At 43.6% G+C, this 17496-nt stretch overlaps 1 protein-coding gene across 2 annotated transcripts in view; it reads right to left on the reverse strand.

Moving 5' to 3' along the window:
- Positions 1-15085, reverse strand: part of ACSL5 (acyl-CoA synthetase long chain family member 5) — a 46106-nt gene extending 31021 nt beyond the window's left edge. Inside the window, exon 1 of one of the 2 annotated variants that reach the window (XM_019725142.2) lies at positions 14936-15085. Coding sequence is in view for 1 of the 2 variants with exons in the window: in XM_019725140.2 (XP_019580699.2) it covers positions 12513-12531 (19 nt within the window). In the remaining variant the exon portion in view is untranslated. Of the gene's footprint in view, positions 1-12512; positions 12757-14935 lie in introns of those variants that run through there. The other variant, XM_019725140.2, reaches the window with a different exon arrangement.
- Positions 15086-17496: the final 2411 nt, after the last annotated feature.

Genomic DNA, 17496 nt, shown 5'->3' on the forward strand with positions numbered 1-17496 from the left:
TGTTTGTCTTTGTGTTGTTGAACTGCAAGAGTTCTTTATATATTCCGGATACTAGACCCTCATCAGATATATGATTTGCAAATTTTTTCTCCCATCTGCTGTCTTTTCACTATCTTGATAGTCTTTTTGTTTTGTTTTTAATGCTGAACACACACACATTTTTAACCTTATAATGCTACCATTAGAGAGGATTTGTAATGATATCATGTAACTCTCTCATTATTTAAATGGGACAAACTGAGGGCCTGAGAAAAGGTGAGACTTTCAGGTTGGGTTATACCACTACTAGACTGGGAAAATTTGGTTCTAACCTTTAGAATCTATTACCACTTACATATGTGCTCAAATAAATGAGGGGAAAAGCCACTATTCCTCCTGTCATGTTTCCTGTGTCATTCAAATTACAATTCTCTTTTGGCCACTTCATACACACCCTCCCCACCCCTAACCCCCCTGCAAGCAGAGGTGTGATGGCATCGCCTCTTCCCTTTACATCATTTTTAGTTGGGAAATTATGGGGTGGGCAGGGAGAAGTGCAATAGTGGTAAAGAAAAGAGGAAAGAGTTATGTTATGCTGTATCTGTGAGTTCCTATCCCAGCTCATACATAGATGGCTGAGCAAGCTACAATACATGTTAGGATGGCCCCAAGTGGCGCCTGCTTCCGCTTTCTGATGTGATCATAGTGACATGCCTCTGCCCCACACCCCAAGGATGCCCATTGGTCCTCAGCACTTCCCCTTGATTCAATCCAGGACCCTCCCTTCCTCTGTAGTATGGATGGCCAAAGTCACTCATCTTCTGGTTCCTAACATGTTTAATTCCCAAGCTAGCTGAAAGACACCTTCTGCCTTCACACCTGCTTGCAAGCTCCCAGGACCAGCCCTGCTGTCTAGGTTATAACCACGCCATGTTCAGCTTTGGGTTTTGCTTCTTTGTGGATGTGGAACAGCATTTCTTCATTAAGTCTAATTTTCTTTAGATAAAGTCCCTAAATGGCTCCATTTGCCCTAACATACACATTTTTTGTCAACCATAAGTCCATTTCTACCTTAGAGCCTCCGTGTTTGCTCTTCCCTCTCCCTGGAACACTGTTGCCCAGATCTGCAATGGTTGTGTATTGCTTATAGGTCTGGTCTTAACTAAAATGTCACTTCCTCACAGGCTCACTCTGATCACCCTATTAAATGTTGCCCTCTCACCCTAGTCACTACCATGGGCCTTGCATCCTCTTCTCCATGACTGCTCACTATCTTAAATAGTCCTGCTCCCTTACTGTCCATTGCCCCTACTGAAATGATGCTCTAACTTGAACAGGGATTTTTGTTTTGTTCACTACTGGGCCTCCCATGCCTGTCCTGTGCCTGGCACAAAGGAAACTTTCAGTGAGTGGTTGTTGAATAAGTGACCAGTTTCCTGGTTCAGAATAGTCTGTTCTAAACATTCTTAGGTAACCCATTTTCCTCCTAGTAAAACTCTCCCACCCCCAAACTACCCAAAACTTAGATCACCAACAATCATTCTGGCCCATCTTGAGATAGGTACTCCCACAGAAAGTTGTTGTCCAAGTGTTGGGTTGGGGATGGTGGGTGGTGAAAAGGATGTGTTTCTAACACACATCAAGGACCTCTCAGGATCAGTCAACTCCTCTAGGCTTGGAAGAATTTATAAGATACATCTTATCAAATTAAGTAATCCACAGTAGTAAGTAGGTGCAAGGTCCAGCTTAGAAATACTCGAAAATAATTCTGTTACCCTGGGTTTCTGGAATTCAAAGGACAATAGATAAATTATCTTTTCTTTTAAACCTGAAGAGCTATTTTCTATGCAATAATGACATATAAATTGTAATTATAAGCTTTTCAAAAATTTTTTTTAAAATCTGCCTCCTAGAAAGGGACACACTCATTTGAATTTAATTGGTTTCTCTCTTCTCTTGCATGTATGGGCTTATTCTGTGGTGCTAGAAAGCTCATTAAAAGAGAGGCCAGAGTCCTCAAGTTCTTACACCCAATTAGTTAACACATTCTTCCCTTCTGAATGAATTACTCTCTCCTAGAGACGATGTCACAAGTTTTCACAACTCATAATGATTCGAAAGGGGCCTGCATGTTATTTGGGAGGCCGTACACCTATATGGAAGTTTTGCTTTCTTGGTTAAGCTTTAAGTTGCTAACTCAGCCTCCATTGTTATTATCCTTAAATTCCTGCCACCCTCAATTTAGGACACCATCATCTCCGTCTTTAACCACATAGGCAATATTTCTAGACAAATTCCAAGGTAATGGCAAAAGGTGAATAGGACATTATAAACCAATAGCTTTGTGAGTACACTTGGAAAGATCTGATAGCCTTTCCTAACTATGCAATGAGTGTGAACCAGAGTCACACTGAATTGCAAGATCCTTCACCCAATTTCCTCAGAGGCCTGGAGGTAAGGGCTTTTCACCTTTCCTTACATGAGTGTATTGTTCTGCATCAAATGTAATTTTCATATACTAAGAAATAAAAGATAACATGATGTGAGACAGTGATCCTGTTTCAAAAAAGCTTAGTCAGAGAACAGCCTGATATGGAAAAGCATTGGTTGCTAAGGAGAGTAAAATCTCAGCTATTCATGCTATTTTAAATGATTCAAAGATCAGAAAGGCCTACATTCAGTTAAATCCGAGATAAAAATTTGTTGTCATATTTCCCAATTAAATACAAAAACAGTTTATTGGGGAAGCTTAAAAACTCTGTAAGGAAATAAGTGGCAATTAGAAACTGGGAAATAATTCAGTAAGGTGGCCAGTTACCAAATCAGTAGCCAGAAAGTCAATAGCTTTCCTATATTGCATGCCAATAATTAATTTGAAAATAATGGAAAAGATGCCATTCACAATGGCATATATAAGAATACATGTTTAAAACCTCTATTTAAAAAGTTTACATCTGGGGGCAAATGGGACTTGAAAAATGGGAAAATATACCTAAAATAGTCAGTAGGGGTAGGGCCCCCCTAAATGTACCTGTAAATTTAACGCAACCCTAATGAAGAGCAACAGGATTTTTTTAGGAACTAAAAAGTTAATTCTAAAGTTTGCCCCCAAAATAAAACTTACAAAATGAGTCAGAAAAATTTGGAAAAAATAACAGGAATTGGGTGGGATGGCAGAGAGGTAAACACAACAAATTTGCTTACTATACAGCTTTGGAAATTTTCTATTGGTCATGAATAGAAAAATGTATGTAACAAAATAATCCTGAAACACCCCCAGTGGGTCTATACAAAATTATCACATACTAAATTACATTTCAAATCAAGATCAATTTTTTTACTTATAATAAATATGTCAAAACAACTGACTAGCTGTTCAGAAAGGGCACACAAAAGTGATTACTGTCTTACTCAGAAAGATAAGTTCAAGATGGATCAGAGTTAATATAAAATAAAGAAAACCAAAAGAGTATTTGGGCATAAAAAGTCTGAAATAATTTTTTTTATAATCTTGACGTGGAGAAGACTCAAGGCTGACACAAAACCTAGAAGTTATGAGGTGTGATCAAACAATACAGTGAATGTTTAAATAAAAACAATTTTTCACAGTAAAAGACACATTGCCATTAATTCCCCCTCAAAATACTTCCCTTGCTTCAAACACACTTATCCCATCATTCTTGCCACTTTCTGAAGCAGTTCTGGAAGTCCTCTTTCCTGAGTGTCTTTAGTTGTGCTGTCATGGCTGACTCGATGTCCTGAATCAATTCAAAACATTTACTTTCACTGTCATTTTGAATTTGGGGAAGAGCCAGAAGTCACATGGTATCAGACCCGGTGAATAGGGTAAATGAGGACACACTGTAATTTTTTTATAATTTATTTTTTTAAATTTTTATAAGTTTCAGGTGTACAAAACAAAGTAATAATTACACATTTACAACCCTCACAAAGTTATAACCCCTCCCCCAATCTACTACCCCTCTGACATGGTATATAGCTGTTACAATACCATTGACTATATTCCCTATGCTGTATTTTGCATCCTGTGACATCTATATTATTCTAGTTTGACATCAATATTATTGATGTCTAGTTGACATCAATATTATTCTACTTCAGCTTCAGGTGTATAGTGCAGTGGTCAGGCATCTACACAGTCTATGAAGTAAGTGATCCCCCTGATAAGTTCAGTATCCATCTAACAACTTACATGATCTTTACATTACTGATTATATTCCCCATACTGTTTTTCATATCCTCAAGACTATACTGTGACTACCAATTTATACTTTCTAATCCATGCACCAGAAGCAATGTGTGACACAGAGCCTTACTGTTGTGATTAAACAATACAGTGAGTGCTGCTACCAAGGGCCATCCAATGGAAAAGCAGGGATCTTCAATATGGGAAGTGGCACATCGAACCTTAGTAACAGTGTGTGACAAGTTTCAACTTGTTCAGTGCAGTCAGTCAGGTGTGAGCTGCGGTTGAGAGAAGGTGTGTTTTAAAGTATGCCTTAAATTATCCTCCATCATGACAACACTCTGTGTCACACATCGCATCTGATACAGCAATTTCTGTCAAATAAAAACATTACGGTGTGTCCTCATCCACCTTATTCACTGGACCTGGCACCGTGCGACTTCTGGCTCTTCCCCAAAGTCAAAATGATTCAGGACATCAAGGCAGTCACGACAACGCAGTTAAAGACACTCACAAAGGAGGACTTCCAGAACTGCTTCAGAAAGTGGCAAGAATGATGGGATAAGGGTTTGAAGCGAGGTGGAGTATTTTGAGGGGGATTAATGACAATGTGTCTTTTACTGTAATAATTTTTTTATTTAAACATCCACCATATTTTTTTACCATACCTCGTATAGACACAAATGTTGCAAGTTTTAATTACATAAAATTAAAAAAATTATATATTTGCCCTACCAAAAAGATACCAAAGACAAAATCAAAGATAAACTCGGAGAAGTATAAAATACTCCAGATAGGCAAAGAGCTCATTTCTTCAATGAAGCAATGCTTACAAACCAGTGAAAACAAAAACACAACCCAGTAAAACAAAGGGCAGAGGTCACGACCATGAGAGAGTTTACAGCAAAACAAACAGGTAACTTAAAACTAGGGAAAGACATTCAACTTTGCTTTCAGTTTTAAAAAATGCACATTTAAATGAAATGCTTCCCTGCCCCCCCCACTCCCCACCCCACCCCACCCTTTGACTAGCAATGATGAAACTAAAATGCTCTGTTGATCACGGAAACAAATTTGGTGCAGACTTCTAGTGATGTGCCCATTGCCCTCTGCCATAGTTTAGGATGTGTGCCCTTTGACTTAACGACTCTACTAGTAATTTGTCTCGTAGAAAGACATCAGTTCAATCAAGTGCATCACAAATGGCTCAGGTAGTGATGAAGTTTGTGGGCTCTGAGTCAGACTTGGGCTCAAAGGCTGCTTGGTCATCTACTTTGTGACCTGGGGTAGATAACTGCTGTGTTGTTCCTAATCTGTAAGATGGCAATAATAAAGAACGCTGTCACAATGATAAAAGGGAATAACATATCTGTAAAGTGCTTAGAACAATGCCTGACACTTAGAGTCACGTATTAGCTATTCTGTTCCTAATCATTAGATCTATAGGATTGTTTATAATGCCCGAGACCAGGAAACCCTTCTTGATAGGAAAGTAACCAAATAAATTGTAGTACTTCCACACTGTGGAACTCTTTGGCAGGTATGAAGAAGCATAAAGCAGGTCTGTCTGATACGGAAAGCTCTCTGTGATATACGAGTATTACCAAGTAGAAAGGAAAAAAAAAATGCTTGGACAATGTGAATTATGAGAGGACTGAGGCCAGGAGAACCAGTATCAGAAGTCCACTGCATTTGATAAGAAAGCCGGTAAAAAAGATAGTCTTTTGTGTTTCGGAGGGTGTAAGCCTCATGGGAAAAGACAGATGGAAGAGCGGAAATCGTGAATGGATTGTCCAGAAAGTTTGAGTCTTTGATCATTCAGCGAGAGAAATTTAAGGACGTGAATGTATACTGGGCATCATTTTAGGTGCTGGGGCGATAGCAGTGAAAAACGCTCATTTTACTGGGGGATTTTGACAACATGTTTGAATGATAACCAGGTTATATAGTACTATGGAATAAAAAAGTAGAGAAGAGGAGGAGTGAGGATGGAGCTGAGGGTGCGTTTTAATCCGGGAGGTTAGAGTAAATCTCATTGGGAACATACACTTGACAGTATGTATCAATCTGAAATATGCATGCCTCTTTTTTATTTTTATTTTTATAACCCTAAAACGAACAACTCCAAATTAGCCCATCTCTGACTCAGGCAGCTGACTTAGAAAGTTTCACACCTTGGCTATCGGCATTTCATGTGAATACACCTGAGACTTCCGCCTTAGCTTTGTTTCTAAAAGTGCAGCTCTCCCACCCACCAAAGCCAACTCAACACAATGTCTTTTCCCAGCACTTCAGCCTTGTATAATGCTACTCAGCTGCTGAGTAAGTCACTCTGGACAGCAGCTCTGGGGGTGGAAACGTTTTTCATTCATTTCTTTAGCAGATAAGAAACCGGAACAAAGGTCAAGTTTTAAGCACAGGGCCAAAGGGGCCCTGAAAGTGCGTCTTTCAACATTTACAAGTTGCTGAGGAGAGGGCCGGGCATCAGCTCCTGACCTATGAGCCTGCAGATAACTTCACAGCCACTCACCAGCGCCCTGGTGCTCAGGCCACCTTACATTAGCTTTCCACCAAGCAGGGCCATGTCACCAGGTTCAGGTGGCTCTCCACATGTGGGAGCCTGGCACCTAGTGCGCTCTGAAGCACACACACACCAGGGGTTGTCCCTAGGCAGAGGACAAAGGGCATCCTTTTTATCTCCAAGGGGCATGCAGGGCAGAATAAGACAGCATTACCAAAGGAGACCCCTATCAAACCCCCGGGGGGGGGGGGCGGTGAATGAATAGTCCTTTCCACACCATGGAAAGTTTAAAGCATTAAAACAGGAAAATGATATGAAGCTCCCACATCTCGCTCTTCCTAGCTCAATTCTGCATCTAACAGTTCCATTGTGTCAGGCAGTTGGCAGAGAGAAAGGGCTAGGCTTGGGACAGGTTCCCTGGCCCACCAGCAAGCACACCATAAATAAATGGTTAGGGTTTCAATGCATGTCCATTGGGGATATCCTTGCTGCTGAATCAGATGGAAAAAGCTACATGAACCAAAGCTCAGGAGGGATGTGAGAAATGAAGTAGGATCAGCTCTTTTCTTGAGTTCACATCTCCGAGAGGCTTCCTTGACTCAGGGAACAATTTGGGCCATGAGCACATCCATAGCTTTCAGATTCTACTGTGCCCAATATGGTGCCTGAGAGACAGTGGGAACTCATCAAGTGTCCTCGAGTCACCTTTCCCTTTTGTTTATCATTGGCACAAGTTCAGAGAAAGGCTTCTAGGGAGGGGATATGTTGACGAAAACAGGTTGCAAAATTCAATCCCGTAATGACACGATGTGTGCCTATACACAGAGGGGGACAAAGTTGTCTGAGCCCTCCTCCAAAATGCTACAGCCAGGGGTTTCATGCCAGCGTGAGGGCAGTGCTAAGCAGCCTGACTCTAACGAGGCCAAGGTGCATTCATTCTTCAGGTGCTTGAATATCTGAGCACTTCCTGTGCGCCAGGCAGTGTGTTTAGCATGGGGAAAGCACACGTAGAGTTCATAGTAGGGGACAAAGCTAGTTCCCCGGCAATAAACCATTGCTCTACGGGAGGTAGCCAGGCTTTAGGAACATCCAGTGGGCTGGAGAAAGCATGCATGTGGCAAGAGATAAGTTTACTCTCTGCACTTAAAATTTACTTATAATAAGGCAAACAAAGATCTTGGACCCACTGTGTGCCCAGCAGAGTGCCATGTGAAAAGAAACTAATACTTAGAAGACATAGCTTCTGCCCTCTGGGGACTTAAGGGTCTACTGAACACTAAAAACACTTAGACAAGGAGTCAGTGTGTGGGAACCAAGCTAATGGATTTGAAGAAGGGAGAGGCTAGTAGAATGGAATAGGTGAAGACAGCAGTACAAAGCTCTAGACCCTCAAGCATGTGTGGTCCTTGATCCCCTGGCTTTATTGGCAGTAGCCTCATTTCCAGGGACAATCAAGGATGATGACCCACCAATGACACCAATGGCTAGTAAGACGCCCCCACTATGATTTCAGCCAGGGTCACTGTCACCAACCATCAACTGTTGTCTGTGTATCTCCATCCACTTTTTCCATGGAGAGTCACCACATTAGGTGGAGTGAATCTCGGTGGAAGGGAGGAAGGGGATACAGAGATGTGGGGTAACAGGTAGTATGGCTGAAAGCACAAAAGCAGGACAAGCGGGACATTTGGGGAAGGGAAATGGTGAAGAGGTATTTCTGATAGAGGTAGAGGATCCATCTTTAGTTGAAAGAGAAACAAAGAAAAAGCCTCCAAGAAAGCTGAATGAGACAGAGTCTGGGGCTGGTGTAAACACTACACCACTGGAGTCCTTTCAGTTCACAGACACCAGAGAGCCTTGGGGAGCCAGGCCTTGGCCAGTTGGGCTGATGTATTTAACAAGAATGCCCTCATTAGGTCAAATAACACCGTCCATAAAGATAGCATTGGATTGTTGTTGAGCCATTCACAGATAGGCTGGTGACAGGCAGTGACAAATCCGACTGGATCACAGATTGACATAGTCAACCTTGATCTTCCACTATGCTTCCAACAAATCACAGTCCAGCAGCTCAACTTTGAGGAAAACCTTGTACTCCCAAAGGCTTCTCAAGTCTATTGCTGACCAAGTGAATTATGAGTGGACTGAGGTCAGGAGAACCAGTATCAGAAGTCCACTGCATGTGATAAAAGAGCCTGTAAAAAAGATAGGCTGGACAAAGTGCTGGGTCTCTGTCACCCATGCCAGGATAAAGACAGGGTGATGCAAGAGGTTGGGAAAGAAGCATTCCTGTCTGGGCTCTCTGCAGAATCAGCTCTCACGCTACCTGCTTCAGCCAATGATCAGGGATCACTAGATTTATATTGCTTTTCCAGGTACCAGAGCAACAGCTCTACAACTTACTAGATGTGTGGCCTTGGGAACAGTTACTTAATGTCACTGAGCCTCAGTTTCCCTCAACTGCACATAAGAAGAGGCAGGAGATAATTCCTACTTAAAAGGGATACTGTGGGTAGACCGTCTGGTACACTGTTGGGTACGTGAGAAGTCCTCAGAAGACTACCTTTTCCCCTCTTCCACTTACCTCAGTTTCTATCTCTTTGTCAATATCAGACGTTCTATTTTGAGATGTCCCAAATGAGAAGACATGATCACGGTCTTTATACTACACCTGCCCTTCAACTTATATGCAAAGGTCTTAATAACTCCTCAGATCTATTTAAACAGAGGATTTCTAGTTGGAGAGGGCATGGCACACTTCTGAACTTTGACCTAGCCATCTTCCCCTACCGCCCACCCCCACCCCTGCGTCGTCTTACAAGCCCCTCACAACCTCATAACTCTTATAGAGCTTGCCTGAAAAGGTGCGATACCATGGCCTGGCCATAGCAGTACAACAGCTGCCTGACCTTCCAACACTCATGTGTTTATTCAAACAACATAATTAAGAGCCTAGAAAACATCAGGCCCTGTGCCAGAGGCAAGAAAAAGTGAGAGAGCTCATGTCTGACCTCAGGACACATAGTCATAAGGGAGAAACAGACCTAGAAGAGTTTACAGAAGAGTGTGACAAGAGCATTGATGGCTAACCTCAGGGCTGCTGGGGACACGTCACCCTTGCAGGATGTTGCCAGGATGCTGTTGCATGAGAGTGACCTCCGGCTGCACCCCAAATGATGGTCAGTGCATCTGCTGGCCAGGCATAGTAGACAGACAGAAGCAGGAACTTTATTCCTGGTTTCTAAAACATTGTCAAATCCTGGTTTGGAAATTCCCCTGCCTAGAGGTGGGAAGATTTCCTTGTTTGAGGTGCAAGTCACCAAACATAAAATTAACCATTTTAAAGTGAACAAGTCAGTGGCACTTCGTACACTCACAATGATATACAAATACCACTTCTGTCTAGTTCGTAAGTACTTTGATTCCCCCAAAGGAAAACCTGTACCCACTGAGCAGTTACTCCCCATTCTTCTCTCCTCCCAAGCCCTGGCAACCAACAGTCTGCTTTCTGTTTCTCTGGATTTGAAATGAGAAGATTCTCAAAGGAGAATTTCTTCCAGTTTCTAATTCTCTGGCCCAGGTACTAAACTAGATTCATCAGAAATGGAGGCACGGGGCCGGCCCGGTGGCTCAGGTGGTTAGAGGTCCATGCTCCTAACTCCGAAGGCTGCCAGTTTGATTCCCACATGAGCCAGTGGGTTCTCAACCACAAGGTTTCTGGTTCAACAAATCAAGTCCTGCAAGGGATGGTGGGCTCCGCCCCCTGCAACAAAGATTGAACACGGCACCTTGAGCTGAGCTGCCGCTGAGCTCCTGGATGGCTCAGTTGGTTGGAATGCGTCCTCTCAACCACAAGGTTGGTGGTTCGACTCCCGCAAGGGATGGTGGGCTGTGCTCCCCGCAACTAGAAAAACGGCACCTGGACCTGGAGCTGAGCTGCGCCCTCCGCAACTAAGACTGAAAGCACAACAACTTGAAGCTGAACGGCACCCTCTACAACTAAGATTGAAAGGAAACAACTTGACGTGGAAAAAAAAAAAAGAAAAGAAATGTTGGCACCACCTGCCTCAAAACTAAATGAGCCGAAATTCAAATTCTAGCTGCAATCTCTTCATACTGTGTCCAGTTTCTTTATTTCTAAGCCTCAGTTTCCCCATTTTTGAAACAATTTCTTTCACTCATAGGACTGTTTAGAATGTCACAAGAGAAAAGCCTCATAAAACGGTAAGCACAGTGCTGCCCCATAGAAAATATTCAATGAGTGGTAGCTATAATATTTGCAGTTCTAGAAAAATGTCAACCTGAAAAATATCTAATAAATATATGAACTCAATATCTGCCCAGGTCACCATACTTGAACCTCTTTTTACAACTGAAATCTAAAGAAAGGCTAATTCTAAACATGAATGGATGGAGCACACGTTTGTAGCATCACATCGACTGCAGCTTCAGTTCCACTTTGCAAATTGGCTGCTTTGTGATCTTGGGGAAATTGCTTTACCTCTCTGAGCCTACTCAACCAAAAAAATAGTGAAACCAACCACCTCATTAGATTGTCTTAATTAAATTTAAGTGGAGCACTATGAGCTGGTGCTTCACTGGCTTCATCTTTCCTCTCTCCACTCATTCCCCAACCCTCTATCCTTCCCTGACCCCCAGCCTCCTGTAGAATCTGTGGCCCACCACTGCATATTTAGCATGTAGGCCCTCAATGATACATGGATTTTATTGTAGGTTTCTTTGTCCTCAAAGAGTTAGAATATAGCCTGGGAGACGAAGATTATTTAAGGTCAGAACCTAGCCAGAGGCCTGGCTGAAACATTCTGTTTAGTATGGATAATGCTTGTAAAGAAAAAAAAATTAAATTGAAACGTGTTTTTCATTTTGCCTTGCATTTTGCCACAGTCGCCCCCACCTACATCTATTTACATACCATTTACTTTACTTCGCTATATTATCTGCCTATCCTATAAGGATTTGTGACCCTTATTTTATTTAGGTGTTTGTTCCTTTTATTGTGCCAAGCGCACAAGTGGTGCCTACAAAATTTTATACCATGCCACTTCCAAGATTATTCTATGCTCATCTCAAATACTTCTTAATTAAAGGGACCCCCTCCCCCCCTTGCAGAGTAATTCTCATACTGGAATATAGAGAAAGGGATCAAACAAAACCCATTACTCTATTTCTTTTAACTAAACCAATCTTTTGTTTTTAAAATTAAACTTAGTTTAATTTAATCTGATTTTATTATTTTTAACGACTACCTCTGTTAGAGAATACCAATCACCTACATGTTGGAGCTCTATATTCAGTCTTGCTTTACCAACAGCCAGAAAGGGTGATACCCACAGAAGCAAGCAAGCCCTGACCATGGAGTCCCTTCCCAATGCTCGCTCCTTGAAGTTCATCTGAGATTCAATCTGATGAAACTCCATCAAAAACCGTTCCGTCAGTCACTCATTCATCAGCTCTTATGCCAGGAGAGTCAAAGTCTACCAGAGCCCACATGGGAGCTATGGCAGATGCTAAGGCCCAGAAAACCAGGTCTCAGTTGTGGTTCACCTCCCCCAACAGAAGCAGGAAAAAGAAACCCTGATCCATGCCCCCACGTTCCTCCATTTACCCCTGATAAGCAGGGTTTAAAGGTGCCCCTTAGAGACCTGGGAGAGAAAGCACTAATGTGTGCCTGGGGCACAGCGAGCCCTAGATTCGCTGAAGCTGGGGGTCAGGATACCCTCTTGGCCTCTGCTCCATGCTCTCAATACCCCTTGCTAAATACCCGCCGCTAGCAAGTCCCCTTACCCTGTGGGGGCAGCCTCATCTCTTGGTATTTCCAGCAAATGGGGCTTCCTGGCTCCGAGTTCTTCCTGGTACATGAGTCCCTGTTCTTCCCTCACCCCTGTTTCCTCCAGGGACAGGGTAACTTCAGAGCATCCATGCAAGCCGGTGCCCACGGCTCAGAGCACGCCAGCTCTGCCCAGTCTGCCTGCCCTGTCCGGAGTCAGGCCATGGCTGGGCTTTCTAACGTGCTCGGGGACTTCACTTCCTGGTTTTTCGTTCACAACTGAAAGTGGAAGCAACCGACCAGGAGGAAGAAATCCGCCAAAGCTACCCTGGCTGATTTTCAAACACTTTAACCCCAGCCCCTAATGGCTGAAACAAAAGCCAGCCCACATCCACACATTCCACCCTTTCCTCCTTGAACTACCTCTAAATGAAGACCAAAAAAAAAAAACACCAAAAGGAAAAAAAAAAGCAAACAAAAATGACATGAGGTGCCGCCTCAGACCACTCGTGTCAGAGAAGTGACGCTGCTTCCCTCTAGATTCTCAGGACAGGAAGGTCCAGCCAGAGGCATCTCAGCCCTCACATTCCTCCCGAGACCGCAGGGGCACCAGGAGGCCAGTCCAGCCCCGCACTGCACCCTGTCACTCTCTCTCCAATCCCCAGTATACCTGCCTCAGTCCCTGAAGTCGTTCTGATAAAGCCAACAAAACAATCAGATCAGGAATGACAGGGGCAGGGATGAAGTCTTTGTTCTTTTCCTCTGACACATCAGCTCATCCTTTTCATTCCTCAGACTTTAAATTAAAAATATATTCTGTTGCCTCCCTCACTTCCCAAATAAAAACCGGGAAAATTTGAAATCATAGGACCACACAAGCACGTATGCCATTAGCTGTCAGATTGACCCCACGTCTTGTAGTTTCTGGAAAACTCCACTGTAAGCACATGAGACAATGACAGTAGAAAAAGCAAATAACTTCTTTGTATTGTTATAAAATCATTTTGAATGTGCAGAGCCCCTGAAAAAGTTGTGGGGATTGGTCTACACGGTACCGGGACCTATATAGTCTCACTCTCACTGGATTCACCTGACACTGGCCACAGAAGGGCCCAGGGGCTTCCATTCTTAGATTTGGAAGCAGAAATAAGGAGGTCTCCTGCTCCTTCCCATCCACACCCCTGCCTAACACTTCAGTGACACCCCACAATCAAGCAGCACTTCCCCCAGCTGGCGCTTTATTAGAGCTAGATTAGGATTTCTTCTTTCTACAGAGAGGAGGTCTGAGAAAGCTCAAACTGAAAATGCTGGGGTGAGCTGTGCCACAATCTCAGAGAACCTGGGCTGGTCCCTTGGCCTCAGGGGAGCCCATTGCAGACATGGGAGAAAGACGAAGTACAGGAAGATGAGAGTAGTCCCTGCCATTCCATCTTCTGGGGCATCTCATGGCTAGAGGAACACATGGCTGTGCTTAGTTTCATCAGATCATGTCCTCAAGAGGAAGCTTCCTTCAGCGGAGAGCAGAGGAGGGCAGAATGGGTGTCAAGTCTTAGCCACTCTAATACCACTGGGCTCTTCTTTTACCAACCAGATGAAGAGCTCAGGTCCAGGAGAAGACAAGTCTTTCCTTTGTTTTACTGGTTTCCTCAAGAACTGAATGCTCCAATTCAGAAGAATCTGGGACATTCTGAAGCTCTAGCATTCTTGTATTCCTGTTCAGTCCTATGTGTACGTGAGTGGCCTCCCAAGATCTGAGAGCATAATGGAAGATTTGGCAACACACAAGAATTCTGCATCATGCAGCAGCCTGTGGTCACAGACTGATGAGGACTCAAACCCTTGTCACACCATCTCTTTGCTACGTAGCCCAGGACATGTTGCTGAGGTCCAGAGGCATATTATTTAGTTATGAGGAGACACCAGCTACCTTACCGGAGGTGGTGAGCCAATGAGGTAACGCATGTCCCACATCTAACAGAGACCCCAGCACCTAATAGAATGTCTGCTAAGTTTCCCCCTTCCCCTTCTTCCTTCCAAATGGAAATCACTGCCATCAACAGCCAATAAATGCCCTATCTCACTGTATCAATACAGAAATTTCTGAATGGAAGATAAAGGAGACCCACATCCTGGCTTTAAAGGTGGTAAGTCTGTTTTAGTCACATTTAGTGAAATTAATACCTTTCTCTTCCAAGCCTATCTCCTGTCAGCATTGAGATCACTCAGAGGTCTCTACCTAGTTTCCAATAGATTTTTTTATTTCTTGTGCCTCCCACCTAAGTCAGCAGAGATTACTACTCAACCAAATGTAATTTCATGTTGTAAAAGAGCCTTGGGTTGAGAATAGACACATGTCCCACCTTCCTCCCCCTAACCACTCCCATCCGTGCTCTCCCATAGATGTGTAAACTCTAGAACAGGCAGCATTACTGCAGCTTACCTTGTAAGAATACTCTCACTTCCTGGGTGCAGGAAATGTGTCCCTCACAGCTGGCTGTACTGGTTCAGCACCAGAGTCAGGCACCTCTGCTCTTTCCACAGCAACTGGGACGAGGCCACACCTGAAGCCAATACTTACTGTCCCGAGAGTGGCCAACAAGCTCCTCTGGAACCTTTGAACCTATTGCAATAGAGGTTCAAAGGTAGAAGTTACCTGTTCAAACACTCGTAGTAACCTCAGACAATGAGAAGTATAGAATTTGGCAAAAGGTTAAAACGGGATTGTTATGCAATGGGCTTAAGAGGAAGAAAAAAAAAACCAAAAAAAACACAGCACAGCCCTTAGCTAAGAAAGCTAACGTTTAACAAGCAAAATCTTTTTTTAGAACCTGTCTGCCAAGGAAAGGAAAAGGGGTAGATAGCGCTTTGCATCTGTTTTGGGGGCAGAATCCTTGACATTGTGATAGAAAAGGGAAGATCTAGATAACAAGAGGGAAAAGGTGCTCCCTGAATTTAGACTGAGAGAAAAATGAGAAGCCACTCTGTCTCTCAAGCTATAAGTTTAAGATTCAAATAGGTAGAGATCTGTATTTAGAGATCAGCCTTCTTCCAAAAGGGTCCAGTGACCCCTGCAGAATTACAAGGTCTCTTAACCAAATAAGGTAAATCACTCTAGAGTCTAGACGGAGGGACAAGACTAGCGAGATGGTATTTAGAATGTAGAATTGTAGGTCCAGCCTGCACCACCCACAGCTTTGCAAGGCCCTGAAAGAAGCAGAGTTGCTGTTGCATCACTCGTCTGCCTATCCTACTCTCTCTTTCCATTTTAAAGTCTCTAGACACCACCCGGATTCCAAAATCTTGAAGACTCCAAGGCATCATTACTAAACAGCGATGAGGGGTGGAGATGAAAGAGCTCTGGAGATTGTCTTTAACCTCTGTTTTTACGGGTGAGGCTAACAAGTTCTTTTCAGGTGAGAAAAATCACTCAGAATCACACAACCCGTTCGTCATTGAGACAAGACCTGACCCAGGGTCACAGACAACCACTGCGGTACCTCTGTCCCTATATGGTGCTACACTGTTGATAAGTGTTCACTTAACCACCAGCAGACCATAGACATCTGAACACTTTCTGCGTATCAGGCCTGAAGAAATTCGTGGAAATGCAGCGTTAGGTTTCTTCTAGCTGTATTGGTCAGGCAGCCAATATCAAAATCAGAAGCCAATACCACTTCCTGTTGACTCCGGCCTGGAGGAGTGGCTACCACATCAACACAGAGGTCTTATTAAGCTAGATTCTCATCCAAGTGCATTACCTCTTTACGGTCATTTCTTGCCACAGAATTTTAGGCCCGTCTTAGTACCTGAAAGAAAAGGGATTCTAAGAAGTGGCTAAAGAAGATGCAGTTCAATGGAAACTGGGAGCACGAGGCCCACTGGTTGGTCTAATGCCAGCTTGTATTAAGTAGCAACCCACTGAACACCTTCTGATGCTCTGATGCTCCAAGCCAGTGATTCCCAATCTTCAGCAGGCATCGCAATCCCCTGGACAGCTTGTTACAACACAGACTGCTGAGCTGGCGCTCAGTTTCTGGTTCAGGTGGCCTGGGTGAGGGCCTGAGAATCTGCATTTCTAACAATTCCAGGTGACGTGGAGGCTGCTGGTTTGGGGACCACACTAGGCGCACCACTGCTCCAAGCAGCCACCTTTCCTTCAATGGGCTCAGCTTCTGAAATGCTGAAAGGGACTGTATTGTGGGTAGTCTGGCTATGTTGAGTGTAGCTGAGAGGACAACTTGGCACCGAGGGGAACTCATTATGTGCTCCAGAAGAAAGGTGTTACTCAATATCAGTGGGCAGACCAAGTCCCAGAGTAGCGCTTTGGCAAGAGCAGAGGTATTGCCACTCATGCTCCCACTTCTCCTTTAGGTAAATATTATAAATCAAAGCCACACGGCATCCCAGCTAGACAGCCCATGTGGGTGTGAGTGTGGGTGTGTAGGGAGCTCACCTGATCCCACAGCCTTAATTTTATTCTTGAGGGTACCTGAGAGCCCAAAAGGCAAAGTAAGGTAAGCTGTCGATTCAGTAGGAGAAAAACATCCAGAACCCAGGTCTCCAGCACCCCAGCCCACTACCCCACCTCTCAATTAATCGTTGTATCCTATGGAATCTCTCTCAAAAAATGTGGTAGATAAAGCCTCCTTTGCAATACTTTTCAGTTCTTCCTTCCCACAGCCATATGCGTTTAGAATTCAATAAAAAAGAAAAATTCTTTTGAGATTGGGTATCCCATAGCCCCTAAAACAGTGCAAACCTTCATTGTTGAAGGTCATTCATAGATGACGTGCCCGAGGAGTTGAAGAGTCTAACCCATTAGCTGTGGTTCTGACACTCACATGCTGCTCTGGTTGGTTTGTATACATTCCCTCCCCTTTCTTAGGGACAAAGGAACCACACATTTCATATCCAGTAGCTCTAAAACACTAGAGGCCAACATTCCAGAGTTTTGTAACAGAGCCTGGAAACAGTCAAGATACTTCTTATGATAGGCACTGA

This window comes from Rhinolophus sinicus, linkage group LG07 (assembly GCF_036562045.2).
Source record: "Rhinolophus sinicus isolate RSC01 linkage group LG07, ASM3656204v1, whole genome shotgun sequence".
Lineage (NCBI taxonomy): Eukaryota > Metazoa > Chordata > Mammalia > Chiroptera > Rhinolophidae > Rhinolophus > Rhinolophus sinicus.